General features: G+C 42.1%; 1 protein-coding gene across 10 annotated transcripts in view; it reads left to right on the top strand.

Moving 5' to 3' along the window:
- FHAD1 (forkhead associated phosphopeptide binding domain 1) overlaps positions 1 to 20,064 on the top strand; it is a 162,679-nt gene that overhangs the window by 17,839 nt on the left and 124,776 nt on the right. For all 10 annotated transcript variants that reach the window (XM_060396588.1, XM_060396586.1, XM_027975873.3 and 7 more), the window contains exon 3: positions 14,300 to 14,506. In XM_060396588.1, coding sequence (XP_060252571.1) covers positions 14,300 to 14,506 — 207 coding nt within the window. The remainder of the gene's footprint in view (positions 1 to 14,299; positions 14,507 to 20,064) is intronic.

Here is a 20,064-nt window from a genome sequence, read left to right as displayed (position 1 = left end):
TGGAGATGAACCAGGGGTTGGAAATACGCATCCAACAGTCCAAGGGGTGGTGCAGCAGCCCCAGCCCATAGAAACAGACTGAGGAGGAAACAGATACAACCCTAGAATCCCAGGGAGCGTCTGAGGGGAGAGGAGCCTGGCGTGGAGACCTGGAAACAGAGAGGTGAGGGAGCCAGGAAGCTGTTGCTGGGTCAGGGGCATTAATAACAGAGACAGCTGATGGTTACCGAGGGCTTGCTTCGTGCCAGGCCCTGCTCTTTGCACTTTCGAGTGTATTAACTCATTCCATCCTTAGGAGGTAAGGGCTGTAGTCTGCCCCAGTGAGGTCACTGGGGCACAGATAGGCTGAGGATCCTGCCTGAGGTCACAGAGAGAGGCTGGGGTGCTGGTACCAGCCTCTGTGGAGCCTTGCTCATCCTGAGGGCTCTCCCAGGGAGACCAGGAGGGAGGATCCAGCCGATGGGGAAGCAGAGAAGCTTCCTGTTTCATTCCACTCCCAGACTCACCGTCCCACCAGCCCCTGGCCATTTCCTCATATGCTTATTCTTTTGAAAACCCTGTTTTCCTACTATTTCTGCACTCCATCGCTTTCTGAGGCAGTGGGGGGCTGGGGTAAGGGGACAGACAAGACAGCAAAGAACCTGTTAAAAAGAAATAGGTCAAACACATACACACACACATTAATTTCAAAAATGTTTTCCTACTACTTTGAACACTTCATCAAGCAGTACCTTTTGTCAATTCTGTGAAGCCTAGCTTATGAAACTCACTTTTACAGTTCAAGAAGCAACAGCAGAGAAGCAAAGACCCATGCCCTGGGCTGCCCAGCTGGAGAGCAGCAGCGACGGGGCTTGAACTCCAGGCTTTCCGACTCCAGAGCACATCCTCCTGCTCCCAATAGAGAACACTGCATTCGCTCTATGTTTTCTTCTAAAAACATGCATGCTTTTATATGTATTATATCACCAATAACTTATAAGACTGTCCTAATGTTACCCTCATTTACAGATGAGGAAACCGAGGTATCACTTGCCCAAGGTCACCCTGCTAGGAAATGGGAGAGCTGAACTTGAGCCCAGTTCTTAGAGCTGAATAATATTCCACTCCATGGGTGGGTCACATTTTGCTTATCCAGTCATCAGTCGATGGACACATGGGTTGCTTCCACCTTTTGGCAATTGTGAATAGTTAGTGTCAGTCATTCAGTCGTGTCCGACTCTTTGCGACCCCATGAACTATAACCTCTCTCCATGGAATTCTCCAGGTCAGAATACTGGAGTGGGTGGCATTCACTTCTCCAGGGGATCTTCCCAACCCAGGGACTGAACCCGGGTCTCCCACATGGCAGGCAGATTCTTTACTGTCTGAGCCACCAGGAAAGCCCAACTGTGAATCATGCTGCCATAAACATGAGTGTACAGATGTCTCTTCAAGTTCCTGATTTCAATTCTTTCGGGTATATGCCCAGAAGTGGACTCGCTGGATCATGTGATAATTTTATACTAAAATTTTTGAGAAGCCACCATACTTTTTTTCATATCAGCCGCACCGTTTTACATTCTCAGCAGTGCCTAAGTGTTCCACTTCCTCCACATCCTTGCCAACACATGTCATTTTCCGTTGTTCCCTTGTTTTTGATAATAGCCATCCAGGTGGTATGAGGTGATATCTCGTGGTTTTGATTTGCATTACCGTAATGATTAGTAATGTTGAGCATCTTTTCTGTTTGTTGGCCATTTGTGTATCTTCTTTGGAGAATGTCTATTCCAGTTCTTTGCCATATTCGATTAGGTTATTTGGGGTGTTTTGCTATAGAGTTATAGGAGTTCTCTTTTTAAAATATTTATGTATTTACTTGGCTGTGTCAGGCCTTAGTTGTAGCACGTGGGAGCAGCACACGAGCTCTTCAGTGTGGTGCCTGGCCTTCTGTCTGGTTGTGGTGCTTGGGCTCAGTAGTTACAGCATGCAAGCTTAGTTACCCCATAGCACGTGGGATCTTAGTTCCCTGACCAGGAATCAAATCCATGTCCCCTGCATTGGAAAATAGATTCTTAACCACTGGACCACCAGGGAAGTCCCTGTATATTCTCGATGTGTGTGCATGCTAAGTCTCTTCAGTTGAGTCCAACTCTTTGCGACCCCATGTGGTGTAGCCCACCAGGCTCCTCTGTCCATGGGATTCTCCAGGCAGGAATACTGGAGTGGGTTGCCACTCCCTCCTCCAGGGGATCTTCCCGATCCAGGGATCGGCCTGTGTCTTTTACAGCTCCCGCATTGGCAAGCGGATTCTTTACCACTAACACCACCTGGGAAGCCTCATATTCTTGATATTAACTCTTTTTCAGTTACATGATTTGCAAGTATTTTCTCCCATTCTGTAGATGGCCTTTCACCCTGTTAATTGTGTCCTTTGAGTCACAGAAGTTTTAAATTTTTATATAGTTGAATTTATCTGTTTTATTTTTGTTGCCTATGCTTTTGGTACCATATCCAAAAAAGCATTACCAAATCCAATGTCATAAAGCTTTCCTCCTATGTTTTCCTCTAAAAGTTTTATAGTTTTAAGCTATGTTTAAGTCTTTGAGCCAGGCTTCTGCAGTGGCTCAGTGGTAAAGAATCCTCCTGCAGTGCAGGAGACTCAGAAGACACGGGTTCAATCCTTGAGTCGGGAAGATCCTCTGGAGGAGGAAATGGCAACTGACTCCAGTATTCTTGCCTGGAAAAATACGATGGACAGAGGAGCCTGGTGAGCTAGAGTCCATGAGGTCACAGAGAGTCAGACAGGACTGAGCAAGCACAGCAATAAGTCTTTGATCCTCTTTGAGTTACTTTTTGTATACAGTGTAAGGTAAGAGTCCAAGGTAATTCTTTTGCAGTTTTTCCTAGCATCAGTTGTTGAAAATACTGTTCTTTCACCCACTGGATGATCTTAGCAGCCTTGTGGAAAATCATTTGACCATACGTGCAAAGGTTTATTTCTGTGCTGTCCATCCTGTTCCATTGGTCTATATGCCTGACCTTATGTCAGTATCACACTGTTTCGATTAGTGTAGCTTTGCACCTATCAAAAGTAAGTTTTGAAATCAGTAAGTGTGAGACCTCCAACTTTTTCTTTTTCACGATCATTTTGACTATTCAGTTCCATTGAGATTCCGTATGAATTTTAGGATGGATTTTTCTGTTTCTACAAAAATTGCTATTGGGATTTTGATAAGGATTGCACTGAATCTGTAGATCCTTCTGGGTAGTAATGGCATCTTAAACAGTATAAGTCTTTCAATCCATGAATACAGGTGTCTCTCCATTTATTTGTCTCCTCTTTAATCTCTGCCAGCAACACTTTATAGTTTCCAGTGTATACATCTTTTACCACCTTGGTTAAATTTATTCTAAAGTATTATTCTTTTTGATGCTATTTTAAGTGAAATTATTTCCTCTTTTAACTTTTAAAAAAATTTTGGCTGCGCTGTGCCGCAGGTGGGATCTTAGTCCCTGACCAGTGATCAGACTTGCGCCCCCTGCAGTGGAATTGCAGCGTCTTAACACTGGACCGCCAGGCAAGTCTCTGAAATTATACTTTTAACTTCCTTTTCAGATTGTTCATTGTGACTATAGAGAAATACAACCAGTGTTTGTGTGTTGATTTTGTATCCTACCACTTTGCTACTGATTTTTGTTTATTAGTTCTAACAGAGTTGTGTTTTCATGGACGCTTTAGGATTTAGTACATATAAGATCATGTAGTTTCTGAACAGAGATCATTTTACTTCTTCCTTTCCAATTTGGATTCCTTTATTCCTTTTTCTTGCTTATTTGGTCTGGCTAAGGCTTCCAGTAGTTTGTTGAATGGAAGTGGTAAAAGCAGGCATCTTGTTCTTGATTTTAGAAGAAAAGCTTTCAGTCTTTCACCTTTGAGTATGACGCCACCTGCAAACTTTTCATATTTGGCTTTTATCATGTTGAAGTAATTCCCTTCTATTTCCTTTCTGTTGAGTGCTTTTATCAGGAAAGAGTGTTGCATTCTGTCACATGCTTTTTTACGTCAATTGAGATGATCACTTTTTTTCCTTCTTTCTGTTAATGTGATATATTACATGGATTGATTTTCATATGTTGAACCATCACGTCTTCATTCCAGGAATCAATCCCATCTGGTCATAGTGTATAATCCTTTTAATGTACTGATGGCTTCCGTTTGCTCATATTTTGTTGAGGATCTTGGTATCAGTGTTCATAAGAAATATTGGTCTGTTGTTTTCTTGTAGTGTCTTTGTCTGGTTTTGGTATCGAAATAATGCTGTCCTCTTCACCTTTTGAGTCTCAGCTTCTTCATCTCTAAATTGGAGATAGTAATAGGACCCTTGTATAGGGCTGTCATGCAGATTAAATGAAAGAATGCATACAGCATGCTTCAACAGGGCCCAGTTCATAGGAAGTTCTCAAAATATGTTAGAGGATGATGATAATAATAACAGTTTATCTCATGGTAGGACAGCTCAACAAGATGGAGCTTATATAATCAGTCTGCATCAGCAGCAGACTTCTGTCTGATAGGAGCATTTAGCAATTTTCCAAGTAAAGGGAAGAAGTGATATTATCGGGGAGAACTAGGAAGCTCTTTCCTTGCCTAACATGTGGTAGAGGTTCACGCAATTTTGTGAAGTCATTTAAAACTTCCTGCTTGCTTTGATTTCTTAATAGTGGCTTGTCAGCTTTTGGGGAACTGAAAGTAGTGAAGCCTGGGAAGAGAAAAGCAAAATGTAACACACAGAATTTCTCTTACTCATGGGAAATACTAAAGGTCCATAGGACACAAAGATCAAGGGGGATGGTGATGATGACGATATGGGTGGCATTTTCCAAAGAACTAATGTGTTTTCATGTTTTTTTATGCCTTATTTTTTTCTAACAGGTTTAGGTTTACAGGAAATTCATCAGATAGTACAGAGAGTTTCCATATATCCCACCACTCCCAACACAGTTTCCCCTGTTATTCACATTTTGTATCAGTGCAGTACATTTGTTACAATTGACGAACCAATATTGATGTGTTATTGTTAACTAAGTCTATGGCTTACATTAAGACTCATTTTTTGTGTTGTACATTGTTTGGTTTTGACAAATGTGTGGTGACAAGTCTCCACCATTATAGTATCATACAGAATAATTTCACTGCCCTAAAATCCCCTATTCTCCTCAAGCCCCTGGGCCCCTGGGCCCCTGGCAAGCACTGATCTTTTTGCTGTCCCTATAATCTTTACTTTTCCCAGAATTTCATACAGTTGAAATCATACAGTATGTAACCTTCTCAGACTAGGTTTTTTCTCTAAGCAATATGCACTTAAGATTCCTTCATGTCTTTTCATGATTTGATAACTCATTTATTTTTAATCACTAATATTTCATAGTAGAGATGTACCATAATTTGTTTATTCATTTACCTTTTAAAGGATATCTTGGTTGCTTCCAGTTTATGGCAATTACAAATACAGATGCTATAAGCACTTAGAAATAAAGATGCTAAAAGTACAAATCCAAAATAAATGAGTCTTGGTGGATATAGAGAACAGACTTGTGGTTACCAAGGGAGGGGAGTCAGAGGAGGGATGGAGTGGAAGGTTGGAATTAGCAGATGTAAGCTATTACATATAGAATATATAAACAAGAAGATCCTACCATATAGCACAGGAAACCATATCCGACATCCTGTAATAAACCATAATGGAAAAGAGTATTTTAAAAGACTGTATATATCTATAACTGAATCACTTTGCTGTATAGCAGAAAGTAAATAACACTGTAAATCAGTGTAAAATAATAAATGAGTCAATAAGAAAACAAACATCCCAACTTAAGACTGGGAAAAAGATCTGAAGAGACACCTCACCAAAGAAGATATGCATGGACTTCCCTGGTGGTCTAGTAGCTAAGGCTCTGGGCTCCCAGTGTAGGGGGTCTGGGGTCAGTCCTTGGTCAAGAAACTAGATCTCGCATGCTGCACTAAGACCTGGTACAGCCAAATAAATAAATATTTTTCAAAAGATATACAGATGTAAAATAAGCATATGAAAAGATGTTAAATATCATATGTCATTAAGGAATTTCAAATAAACATGAAATATCTCTTCATTTATTTAAACTACTTTGATGTCTTTCATCAACATTTTATAGTTTTCTTCATATAGCTCTTTTTTTCATATAGCAAAGTATTTTATTTGAATAAATAAATTTATACTTAGTGAATAAAATTTATAGTTAGATTTATTCCTAAGCATTTCTATCTCTTTTTTTTTTTTTTTTTTTTGGTGCTAATGTTAAGCAGTGTTGTGTTTTTAATTTCAAATTCCAGTTGTTCACTGTTGGTTTATAAGATAGCAATTGACTTTTGCATATTAATCTTGTATCCTGAAACCTTGCTATAATTGCTTATTAGTTCTAGGAGGGCTTTTTGTCAATTCTTTGGGATTTTCTGCATAAGCAATCATGCAGTCTACAAAATGGGCCAAAGATCTGAACAGACACCTCACCAAAGAAGACTTTTTTTCCTTCCCAATCTATAATGTTTTATTCTCTTTTCCTGTCTTATTGCATTAGCTATGACATAAAAGGCAATATTGAAAATGAGTGGTGAAAGGGGACATCTTCGCCTTATTCCTGATTTTAATTGGAAAGGTTTTAGTTTCTCACCATTAAGTATGATGTTAGCTTTTAGGCTTTTTATTGATGTACTTGATCAGGTTGAGGATGTTCCCCTTCATTCCTAATTTTCCAAGAGTTGTGGTGGTGGTTTGTTGGTTTATCATGGGTGCTGTGCTTAGTTGATCAGTCGTGTCCAACTCTTTGCAACTGTCTGTCCATGGGGATTCTCCAGGCAAGAATACTGGAGTGAGCTGCCATGCCCTCCTTCAGGAGATCTTCCCAATCCCAGGGATTGAACCCAGGTCTCCCACACTGTAGGCAGATTCTTTACTATCTGAGCCATGAGGGAACCCACCAGGTTTATTATGAATGGGTGTTTAAATTATGTCAAATGCTCTTTTTTCAATCTACTGATAAGGCAATGGGATTTCTCTTCTTTACATTATTGATGTGATAGATTACATTGATTTCTAAATCTTTGCATACCTGGAATAAATCCCACTTGATTGTGGTATAATTCATTTTATATGTTATTGGATTCAATTTGCTAATATTTTGTTGAGGATTTTGCATCTTTCTGGAAAGGAAGAACTAGTCTACAGTTTTCCTGTCTTGTAATATCTTTATCTGATTTTGGTATTAGAGTAAGGTTGGCCTCACAGAATGTGTTAGGGAGTATTCCCTCTTCTGTTTTCCAAAAGAGATTATAGAGAACTGATATTCTTCATTTCAGTTCAGTCACTCAGTCATGTCCAATATTTTGCGATGCCATGGACTGCCATATGCCAGGCTTCCCTGTCCTTCACCAACTCCCAGAGCTTGCTCAAACTCATGTCCATCGAGTCGGTGATGCCATCCAAACATCTCATCCTCTGTCGAACCCTTCTCCTCCTGCCTTCAATCTTTCCCAGCATCAGGATCTTTTCCAATGAGTCAGTTCTTCACATCAGGTGGCCAAAGTATTGGAGTTTCAGCTTCAGCAGCAGTCCTTCCAATGAATATTCAGGGTTGATTTCCTTTAGGATTGACTGGTTGGATCTCCTTGCAGTCCAAGGGATTCTCAAGAGTCTTCTCCAACACCACAGTTCAAAAACATCAGTTCTTCGGCACTCAGCTTTCTTTATGGTCCAATTCTCACATTCATACATGGCTACTGGAAAAACCATAGCTTTGACTAGAGGGACCTTTGTTGGCAAAGTAATGTCTCTGCTTTTTAACACATTATCTAGGTTGGTCATAGCTTTTCTTCCAAGGAGCAATCATCTTAATTTCATGGCTGCAGTCACCAACTGCAGTGATTTTGGAGCCCAAGAAAATAAAGTCTGTCACTGTTTCCATTGTTTCCCCATCTATTTGCCATGAAGTGATGGGACTGGATGCCATGATCTTAGTTTTCTGAATGTTGAGCTTTAAGCCAGCTTTTTCACTCTCCTCTTTCACTTTCATCAAGAGGCTCTTTAGTTCTTCACTTTCTGTCATAAGGGTCTGCATATCTGAGGTTACTGATATTTCTCCTGGCAATCTTGATTCCAGCTTGAGCTTCATCCAGCCCAGCATTTCACATGATGTACTCTGCATGTAAGTTAAGTAAGCAGGGTGACAATATACAGCCTTGACATACTCCTTTCCCAATTTGGAACCAGTCTGTTGTTCTATGTCCAGTTCTAACTGTTGCTTCTTGACCTCCATACAGATTTCTCAGGAGGCAAGTCAAGTGGTCTGGTATTCCCATCTCTTGAAGAATTTCCCACAGTTTGTGATCCACACTATCAAAAGCTTTGGTGTAGTCAATAAAGCAGAAGTAGATGTTTTTGTGGAACTCTCTTGCTTTTTCAATGATCCAACAGATGTTGGCAATTTGATATCTGATTCCTTTACCTTTTCTAAATCCAGCTTAAACATCTGGAAGTTCAGGGTTCAAAACATACTGTTGAAGCCTGGCTTGGAGAATTTTAAACATTACTTTGCTAACGTGAGATGAGTGCAACTGTACTGTAGTTTGAACATTCTTTGGCATTGTCCTTCTTCGGAATTGGAATGAAAACTGACCTTTTCCAGTCCTGGGCCACTGCCGAGTTTTCCAAATTTGCTGGCATGTTGAGTGCAGCACTTTCACAGCATCATCTTTTAGGATCTGAAATAGCTCAACTGGAATTCCATCACCTCCACTAGCTTTATTTGTAGTGGTGCTTCCTAAGGCCTATTGACTTCACATTCTAGGATGTCTGGCTCTAGGTAAGTGATCACACCATCATGGTTATCTGGGTCATGAAGATCTTTTTAATATAGTTCTTCTGTGTATTTTTACCTCTTCTTAATGTCTTCTGCTTCTGTTAGGCCATACCATTTCTATCCTTTATTGTGCCCATCTTTGCATGAAATGTTCACTTAGTATCTCTAATTTTCTTGAAGAGATTTCTAGTCTTTCCCATTTTATTGTTTTCCTCTATTTCTTTGCATTGATCACTGAGGAAGACTTTCTTATCTGTCTGTGCTATTCTTTGGAACTCTGCATTCAACTGGGTATATCTTTCCTTTTTTCATTTGCGTTTTGCTTCTCTTCTTTTCTCAGCTACTTGTGAGGCCTCCTCAGACAACCATTTTGCCTTTCTGAATTTATTTTTTCTTGGGGATGGTCTTGATCTCTGCCTCCTGTACAGTGTCATGAACCTCCATCCATAGTTCTTCAGGCACTCTATCAGATCCAGTCCCTTGAATCTATTCGTCACTTCCACTGTATAATCATGAGGGATTTGATTTATGTCATACCTGAATGGTCTAGTGGTTTTCCCTACTTTCTTCAATTTAAGTCTGAATTTGGCAATAAGGAGTTCATGATCTTTCCTTAATATTTGGTAAAATTTTCCAGTGAACCCACCCAGGTATGGTACTTTCCATTTTGAAAGGTTATTCATTAGTGATTCAAATTCTTTAATAGATATGAGTCTACTCAGGGTATTTATTTCTGTTTGTGTGAGTTTTGGCAGATTGTGTCCTTCAAAGAATTGATCCACTTCATTAAGTTATCAAATGTGTGGACATAGAATTATTCATGCATTGCGTGCACGCTCAGTCATGTCCGACTCTTTGCAACCCTATGGAATGTAGTCTACCAGACTCCTTTGTCCATGGGATTTTTCCAGGCAAGAATACTAAAGTGGTTTCCATTTCCTACTCTGGGGATCTTCCTAACCCAGAGATGGAACTCACATCTCTTGCATCTCCTACATTGGCAGGTGGATTCTTTACCACTGTACCATGTGGGAAGCCCCTCAGAATTCATAATATCCCTTTTTTATCCCTTCAGTGTCCATAGGATCATGGCCTCTCTTTCATTTCTGATTTTAGTAATTTGTATCTTCTCTCTTTTTTTCTTGATTATCCTGGTAGAAATTTGTCCATTTTATTGATTTTTTTTTTTAAAGAAAGCTCTCGATTTTGCTGACTTTTCTCTGTTATTTTCCTGTTTTGTTATTTCATTCATTGCTTTTTTTTCTTCTGCTTGTGGTAGGCTTGCATTGGTCTTCTTTCTCTAGTTTTATAAGGTGGAAGCTTATATTACTGATTTTAGGTCTTTCTTCTTTTCTAATATATGTGTGCAGTGCCACAGATTTCCCTCCAAGAGCTGCTTTCATTCCATCTTGCAAATATTCATAGTTTGTATTTTCATTTTCACTTAACTCAAGATAATTTGTTTTATTTCTTGTGAGACTTCCTCTTTGACCCATCTGTTGTTTAGAAATGTACTGTCCAATCTCCAAATATTTGGGGATTTTCCATCTATCTTTCTGGTATTGGTTTCTAGTTTAATTCCAATGTGGTCTGAAAACAGTTCAGTTCAGTCGCTCAGTCGTGTCCAACTCTTTGCGACCCCATGAACCGCAGCATGCCAGGCCTCCCTGTCCATCACCAACTCCTGGAGTTCACCCATACCTATGTCCGTCGAGTCAGTGATGCCATCCAATCATCTCATCCTCCGTCATCCCGTTCTCCTCCTGCCCTCAATCTTCCCCAGCATCAGGGTCTTTTCAAATGAGTCAGCTCTTTGCATCAGGTGGCCAAAGTATTGGAGTTTCAGCTTCAACATCACTCCTCCTAATGAACACCCAGGACTGATCTCCTTTAGGATGGACTAGTTGGATCTCCTTGCAGTCCAAGGGACTCTCAAGAGTCTTCGCCAACACCACAGTTCAAAAGCATCAATTCTTAGGCACTCAGCTTTCTTTATAGTCCAACTTTCACATCCATACATGACCACTGGAAAAACCATAGCCTTGACTAGATGGACCTTTGTTGGCAAAGTAACGTCTCTGCTTTTTAATATGCTATCTCAGTTCAGTTCAGTTCAGTCACTCAGTCGTGTCCGACTCTTTGCGACCCCATGAATTGCAGCACGCCAGGCCTCCCTGTCCATCACCAACTTCCAGAGTTCACTCAGACTCACGTCTATCGAGTCCGTGATGCCATCCAGCCATCTCATCCTCTGTCGTCCCCTTCTCCTCCTGCCCCCAATCCCTCCCAGCATCAGAGTCTTTTCCAATGAGTCATCTCTTCGCATGAGGTGGCCAAAGTACTGGAGCTTCAGCTTTAGCATCATTCCTTCCAAAGAAATCCCAGGGTTGATCTCCTTCCGAATGGACTGGTTGGATCTCCTTGCAGTCCAAGGGACTCTCAAGAGTCTTCTCCAACACCACAGTTCAAAAGCATCAATTCTTCGGTGCTCAGCCTTCTTCACAGTCCAACTCTCACATCCATACATGACCACAGGAAAAACCATAGCCTTGACTAGAAGGACCTTAGTCAGCAAAGTAATGTCTCTGCTTTTGAATATGCTGTCTAGGTTGGTCATAACTTTTCTTCCAAGGACTAAGTGTCTTTTAATTTCATGGCTGCAATCACCATCTGCAGTGATTTTGGAGCCCAGAAAAATAAAGTCAGCCACTGTTTCCGCTGTTTCCCCATCTATTTGCCATGAAGTGATGGGACCAGATGCCATGATCTTTGTTTTCTGAATGTTGAGCTTTAAGCCAACTTTTTCACTCTCCCTCTTTCACTTTCATCAAGAGGCTTTTAGTTCCTCTTCACTTTCTGCCATAAGGGTGGTGTCATGTGCATATCTGAGGTTATTGATATTTCTCCCAGCAATCTTGATTCCAGCTTATGTTTCTTCCAGCCCAGTGTTTCTTAGGATGTACTCTGCATATAAGTTTAATAAGCAGGGTGACAATATACAGCCTTGACGTACTCCTTTTCCTATTTGGAACCAGTCTGTTGTTTCATGTCCAGTTCTAACTGTTGCTTCCTGGCCTGCATACAGGTTTCTCAAGAGGCAGGTCAGGTGGTCCAGTATGCACATACTTTGCATAATTTCTATTCTCTTTACATTTGTTGATGTTTTGTGGCCCAGAATGTGGTCTATTTGGTGAGTGTTCCACATGAGCTTGAGAAGGGTGTGTGATTGGTTGTGGCACGAAGTTGTGTGGCTGTCTGTTAGATCAGATGATTGACAGTGCTGTTCAGTTCGACTGTATTCTTACTAATTCTCTGCCTGCTGGATCTGCCCACTGCTGATAGAGGGATGCTGCGGTCTCTAGCTGTCATGGTGGATTTGTCTGTTTCTTCCTGCAGTTCTATCAGTTTTTGTCTCCCATATTTTGATGCTCTGTTGTTGGGCACATGTAATGAAGGACTGTTACATCATCCTAGAGAATCAATCCCATTAGCATAATGTAACACCTCTCTTTATCCCTGATAACCTTCCTTGCTCTAGTCGGTTCTATCTGAAATTAATGTAGCTACTCCTGCTTTCTTCTTGTGTTTCAATATTTAAATGTCAAAGTGATTGGTAGGAGTTTGCAAAGTACTCAGGCAAACCTGGGTACAAAGCCAGGCGAGTCAAGCTGGGTGACTGTGGGCACACTTCATCATTCTGTGCCTCAGTTTCCTCATCTAGAAAGTCAGGAACTGTCAGACCTACTGCATAGCGCAGGGAACTATATTCAGTATCTTGTACTAACCTGTAATGGAAAAGAATTTGAAAAAGGATATATATTATGTGTGTGTGTGTGTGTGTGTGTGTGTGTGTAATGTAATCACTTTGCTATACACCAGAAACTAACACAACACTGTAAATCAACTATCTGTGCTGTGCTCTATCGCTCAGTCGTGTCCAACTCTTTGCAACCCCGTGGACTGTAACCCACCAGGCCCCTCTGTCCATGGCGATTCTCCAGGCAAGAATACTGGAGTGGATTCCCATACCCTCCTCCAGGGGATCCTCACAACCCAGGGATTGAACCCATGTCTCCCACCTTGCAGGTGTACTCTTTACCATCTAAGCCACCAGGGAAATGTTTAAATGAGGCAGTGCCCCTTTGGATTATTGTGAAGATGTGGGATGTATATATAAGTGGGATGTTAGTATAGATTTCTAAGTCCAAGTACTCTGTATGAAAGTTGAGTGAGGAACTCTGAGAAGAATTAACTTAGAAAATAATTGCGAAGTCTCAGGCTGGAGTGGATGGCTCATAGGCAGTGTGCTGAAAAGACAGAAAACTTCACATACGCCCTGAAGCCCGTAGTCCAGGGCACCCAGGCAGGTGAATGTGATATTTCTTCCTTGGGGCTGAGTTTTGCTCCCTCTTAAGCGAAACTGCATAGGAGCCCTCTGCCCCCGCTGCCAGTTCACTGTCTGAAATCCCTTTCTTTGGGGGGCAATGTGGTCACACCAGGGCACCTACTGAAGACCAGATCATCTTTGGATAGATAAATTCTGACTAGCTTTTAAGAAGCACTAGAAATAATTAATCACATGGGAAAACCAAGACTTTTCAAAAGTAGCTATAAAACCTGTTGTGGGATTTTCCTGGTGGTCCCATGGTTAAGGTTCTGATCTTCCAAAGCAGGGAGTGCAGGTTCGATCCCTGGTGAGGGAACTAGATCTCATATGCCATGCCAAAAATAAATAAATTAGTAGGATATAAATTAACAAAAAAGAAAAAGGTGAGAAAATAAAATTTAATAAATAGAAAGATCGTAAACATAGGAAAAAGACTGAATCGCTGTGTTCAGACAGAGCCTGCCTCTGGGGAACAAGAGTCTAAGTGATTTTAATGTCTTCTTTATGTTTTTCTCTAGCTCTCATTTTCTGCATTGTTAAGAAAAAACGTGTTTTTCTAAAAAATGAATAGAACAAACAAATGATAACAATAATCATTATAAAACCTCCCCTTCACTTTAACACTTGCAGTAAATAACTGACCTTTCTGGTTTGTGTTGGGCCATTTCTGCTGTCTTGCCATTTGGGACAACCCAAAGTATACTCACGTGGGATCATAGAAAGACTGGCCAATTCCTGACTAGTTCCCCCAAGTTCCCTCTTGCCTCTCTGTGGTGGCTGACTCCCTGTCCAACGACTTGGGCAACTATTCTGGGTCTGGTGTCAGACAAAGCCCATGGCCCTCTGTTCACTTGCTGTGTGGCCTTAGGCTAGTCACTTAACCTCTCTGAACTTCAGCATCCTCCGACTGCAGTGGCCATCCAGTCAAATGAAGCCATTAGCACATTGAGGCACCCAGTGTCAGTAGCACTAGTAAGTATTAAGGCCCCCCTCATTATTCCCACTTTCCTGGCTCTGACTGTCCCCCCTTCTCCATTTCAGTCTGCAGACATCGACAACCATCACGCGCTCATCGAATATAATGAGGCTGAGGGCAGCTTTGTTCTCCAGGACTTCAATTCCCGCAGCGGCACCTTTGTCAATGAGTGCCACATTCAGAACGTGGCTGTGAAGCTCTTACCGGGAGACCTGTTGAGGTTCGGCACTGGAGGGCTGACCTACGAACTGGTCATCGAAAACCCAGCCTCGGTGAGTCCAGGCCCCTGCGGGGTGGGGTTGTGGGGCAGAGGTACCGTCTGTGCAGCTCGGGGCTCAGATGTGGCCAAAGGTGGAGGTGGTCCAGAGCGCATCAGTTTGCCCTCAGCTACACACACTCTGGCAGCCACAGGACCCAATTCTGTGAAGGTCAGACCCATCCGGTGGGCCCCAGGGAGGAGCGAATCACAGCGCCCTCTACTGGTAATTTCTTAGAATTACAGGCAAGAGTTGCCTAGCAACCAGCCCAGAGCTAGTGTATTTTCCTGAAAAGTGAAGCTTGCAAGCAGAGATGGAAAGCACGTGTGTGCTTTTGAAGATGCAGAGATGGATGCTTCGTTTTTAGGCAGATCAGTGCTCTACAACTTCCTAGCTTTGAGACCTCGGCCAGGGTTCTTTGCATGCTTGGGTCTGGGTGTTATCAACGGTGCAGGGCATTGAGAGAGTATAGAAAGGGTTAACAGCCTTGTTAGGAAGGCCACAGGTTCCCAAGCAGCCGGAGGAAATAAACTGCAAGTGGTAGACGTTTTTTTCCCTTCTCTTTACAAAATTAAAACTCAGCATTCAAAAAACTAAGATCATGGCATCCAGTCCCATCACGTTCTGGCAAATAGTTGGGGGAAACAATGGAAACAGTGACAAACTTTATTTTCTTGGGCTCCAAAATCACTGTAGATGGTGAGTGCAGCCATGAAATTAAAAGACACTTGCTCCTTGGAAGAAAAGCTATGACAAACCTAGACAGCATATTGAAAAGCAGAGACATTGCCAACAAAGGTTCCTCTAGTCAAAGCTATGGTTTTTCCAGTGGTCATGTATGGATATGAGAGTTGGATGATAAAGAAGGCTGAGTACAGAAGAATTGATGCTTTTGAACTGTGGTGTTGGAGAAGACTCTTGAGAGTCCCTTGGACTGCAAGGAGATCCAACCAGTCCATCCTAAAGGGAATCAGTCCTGGGTGTTCATTAGAAGGACTGATGCTGAAGCTGAACCTGCAATACTCTGGCCACCTGATGCGAAGAGCTGACTCACTGGAAAAGACCCTGACGCTGGGAAAGATTAAAGGTGGGAGGAGAAGGGGACGACAGAGGATAAAGATGGTTGGATGGCATAACCAACTCAATGAAAATGAGTTTGAGCAAGCTCCCAGAGATGGTGAAGGCCAGGGAAGCCTGGTGTGCTGCAGTCCATGGGATCACAAAGAGTCGGACACAACTGAGTGACTGAACAATACAAAATTAAAGGATGTTTTTTCTTCTAATCCTGTGTTTCATGGTGATACCTGGTTTTGCCTGAGCTTAACTTTTCTCAAACCTTGAACTAACCAATGTGTTTTTCTTATGGAAATGTTTTTCTTAAGCTATGTTAATGAAACTATGTATTTGCTTTGGAATATGCCTTTCTTCAAGATTCATGTCAATCGTTTGATGCCCAGAGATGACTCCCCTTGTTCCAATGCTGTTTCAAAATACATGTTGTAGGAGAGGGCCCTGGTGCAACTCTCAGTCTTGAGGTGTTTCTTTTATCTGATTAGCAGTTTGCTAACAGGTATAAAATGCCTTGCCAACAAGTAGCAAGGGGGCGCTCTTTCTGTCCCCTTCTGATGTCTGTTTCAGAAGCTTTCTCTATCCCTTTTATACTTTGTTTATTTTAACTGGAGGTTAATTACTTAACAATATTGTGGTGGTTTTTACCATACATTGACGTGAATCAGCCACGGGTGTACATGTACTTTGCTACACAAAAGCTCCGAGTGATCAAGTCTCATCTCTGGTCCCAGATTGAATTCCTCTCCTCAGCGAATCCCAGTGTAACTCACCGCTCACGGCCGTAACCTTTCAGTAACTATGTGTAAAAAGTCAAAATCAGTGTCTGGTGGAAATAGACACTCCACACCTGGTAACTGTCCTCACACCTTGGATCAGAAATGTTCCTGGATCAGGACCTAAAGTATGGCCCCAGGTTAATCAGAACATAACCCAAAACTCGCCCATCAAAGCTCAGTGGGGAGACAGGATGGAGGGTGGTTAGCAACACAGGCCTGGGTCAGAACCCCAGCTCTGCCACTGGCCCACTCAGTGTGCCCTTGCACAAGCCACTGGACCCCTCAGAACCTCCATTTCCTCACCTACAAATGGGGCCAATGGCAGTAATGTCTTTGCAAGCTTGTCTCAAGGACTGAAAGAGATGGTTATAACTGCAAAACCTCCAGCCCAGTGCCCGGTCCTTGGGAGCACCCAGTAAACACCTGTCGTGCATGTCCCAGAGAGACAGCGTGTTCATCTCACCTCTGCCACCAAGAGTGCTGCATGGACTGAGACCCCCTAGGTGTAAAATCCTTTCTGGGACGAGACTAGATATAAATAAACAAAGCTTAGAGACTCTGGACAGACTCCTAGGGTGTGGCTCCCATAGGCAGCCCTAAATACTCACTCTGAGATCAGCAGCGTCCCTCGGGCTTCAGGGGCAATGACACCACATCCATCACGTTCAGCTTTGCAGATCTGGGGCAGTTTTCTTCTACCGCTGCTCAGCCTCCTTTTCCTCCTTGGACCAGCATTAAAGGTGCTCTCTGGTGAGATACACCGGGGACCTCTAGCCGCCCTGAGGAGTGGCTCCTGACCCTGATGTGTTGATCTAATCAAGGATCCTCTACACAGGCTCTAGGGATCCCCTCATCAGAACCATGTGGGGAGCAGACCCACAGTGCAGATCTGAGGCTCAGCCCAGGCCTGAGGACTCATACTTAGGGTTCCCAGGTAAAATACAGGATGCCCAGGTAAAAACCAGGCGTTTTTTATACATGTGTGTCCCAGATATTGCAAGGAACCACTTATGCTAGAACAAGTTATCTGCTCTTTGTCTGAAACTCAGATTTGACTGGCACCCTACATTTTATTTATGTATTTATTCATTTATTTATGCAAAATCTGGCAACCATACACATCCTCCCTGGGAGTGGGGCCTGGGAATATGTATTCACTCAAGCTCACCCCCAACAGTAGGGAAACCCAAATTTACAATCATTTGTGTGGAACACTTATAGAGTTGTTTAGGGGTAAAAGAAAAAGGGATTCCAGACCCCCAAGTCTGAAAATCCAAGTTTGTGAAGTTTGAGTCAATATTTCCCTAACATGTCTAATTATAAGAATTTTTCAAAATGCTCAGTAAAATTACAGATTCCCAGGCACCCTCCCTGGGAAATTTTGACTTTCTGGCTTGCCTTTAGTGGGAGGAAGTGGGAGAGAGGGAGAAGGAGGCAGCAAATGATATCTGCATTTTTTTCTTTTTTTCCACACCAAGATATTTATTGAAATATCATTTATAGGGGCATAAAATTTGAAGCCTAAATCTTCAAAAAAGGGGGCATTGTTTAATACATCATAAGGAGTTCGTTTATATAGGGAATACTATGCTGCCTTTTAAAAACACAGCTTTGACAAACACATGAAAAGATGCTCAACATCACTCATTATTAGAGAAATGCAAATCAAAACCACAATGAGGTACCACTTCACACCAGCCAGAGTGTCTGCGATCCAAAAATCTGCAAGCAATAAATGCTGGAGAGGGTGTGGAGAAAAGGGAACCCTCCTACACTGCTGGTGGGAATGCAAACTAGTACAGCCACTTTGGAGAACAGTGTGGAGATTCCTTAAAAAACTGGAAATAGAACTACCTTATGACCCAGCAATCCCACTGCTGGGCATACACACCGAGGAAACCAGAATTGAAAGAGACACATGTACCCCAATGTTCATCACAGCACTGTTTATAATAGCCAGGACATGGAAACAACCTAGATGTCCATCAGCAGATGAATGGATAAGAAAGCTGTGGTACATATACACAATGGAGTATTACTCAGCTGTTAAAAAGAATACATTTGAATCAGTTCTGATGAGATGGATGAAACTGGAGCCGATTATACGAGTGAAGTAAGCCAGAAAGAAAAACACCAATACAGTATACTAACACATATATATGGAATTTAGAAAGATGGCAATGACGACCCTGTATGCAAGACAGCAAAAAAGACACAGATGTGTATAACGGACTTTTGGACTCAGAGGGAGAGGGAGAGGGTGGGATGATTTGGGAGAATGGCATTGTAACATGTATACTATCATGTAAGAATTGAATCGCCAGTCTAAGTCTGACGCAGGATACAGCATGCTTGGGGCTGGTGCATGGTGATGACCCAGAGAGACGTTATGGGGAGGGACATGGGTGGGGGGTTCATGTTTGGGAACGCATGTACACCCGTGGTGGATTCATGTCAATGTATGGCAAAACCAATACAGTATTGTAAATTAAAATAAAGGAAAAAAAAAATAAAAGAAACAGCACAACAAAAAAAATAAAAATAAAAACACAGCTTTGTTGAGATATAATTAACATACAATAAACTGCACATTTAAATCTGTACTTGGATGGGCTTTGACGTATGTGTACACCTATGAAACATCGCCACAATCAAGACAGTGAACAAATCCTGCATCCCCCAAGGTTTCCTCTGGATCACAGCATGTGTGTGTTTGTTTGCTTGCTCTTAATAGCTTTGTGTGTGCATGCTCAATCTCTGTGTTATCTGACTCTTTGCAACCCCATGGACTGTAGCCGGCCAGGCTCCTCTGTCCATGGGATTCTCCAGGCAAGAATATTGGAGTGGGCTGCCATTTCCTCCTATAACTTAACAGAGTCCCATATCATTGAAGGACAATTTACATAACATAAACTTCACTCATTTAAGTGTCTAGTTCAATTTTGGTACATTTACATGTACAGCCATCACCACAACCGGCTTTCAGAACATTTTCATCCTCTTCTATCACCCCAAATGTCGGAAACCTCGGAGGCACTTCATTTTTTAGTTTGCCTTTTAATTTTCAAAATTGTGGTAAAATATGACGTTTACCGTGTTCACCTTTTTTAAGAGTACAGTCCAGTAGCGTTGAATATATTCATACTGTTGTGCAGCCACCACCACCATCCGACTCTTCATCTTCCCAAACTGAAACTCTCCACCCATCAGATAAAAACTCCTTCTTCCTTCCTCCCATCCCACAGTCTGTCTGTGTCTATGAATTTGACTATTCTAGGTACCTCCTATAGGTAGAATCTTACTTGATTTCTCCTCTTGTGACCATCTTATTTCACTTAGTGTGATGTCCTCGAGGTTCATTCCGGCTGAATAATGTTTCATGGTGTGTATTCCCCACAGTCTGTTTGTTCTTTTGTCCATCTATGGCCATTTGCTTCCACCTTTTGGCCATTTCAAGTAAGACTGTTATGAACACGGGTGTACAGATATGGAAGGGGGACTCTATTTTACGAGGTGCTTGTTATATAAGCATGGGAAACAGTGATGACAATCTCTGACCTTGAGTAGATGAGAAGGAAGAAGATGCTTTGTAAGAAGAGAAACCAGTACGCAACAGGAGGAATCACTGACGTGGACAGCACTGTGCTAAGCAATTCACCTGCTTTCCCTTATTTCATGCTCACAGCAACCCATGACTTGGGTTCTCCCATGATCCCCATTTTACAG

This window comes from Ovis aries, chromosome 12, assembly GCF_016772045.2.
Source record: "Ovis aries strain OAR_USU_Benz2616 breed Rambouillet chromosome 12, ARS-UI_Ramb_v3.0, whole genome shotgun sequence".
Taxonomy (NCBI): Eukaryota; Metazoa; Chordata; class Mammalia; order Artiodactyla; family Bovidae; genus Ovis; species Ovis aries.
Note: the sequence above shows the minus strand (reverse complement) of the source record. Positions and strands in the feature narration are given on the sequence as shown.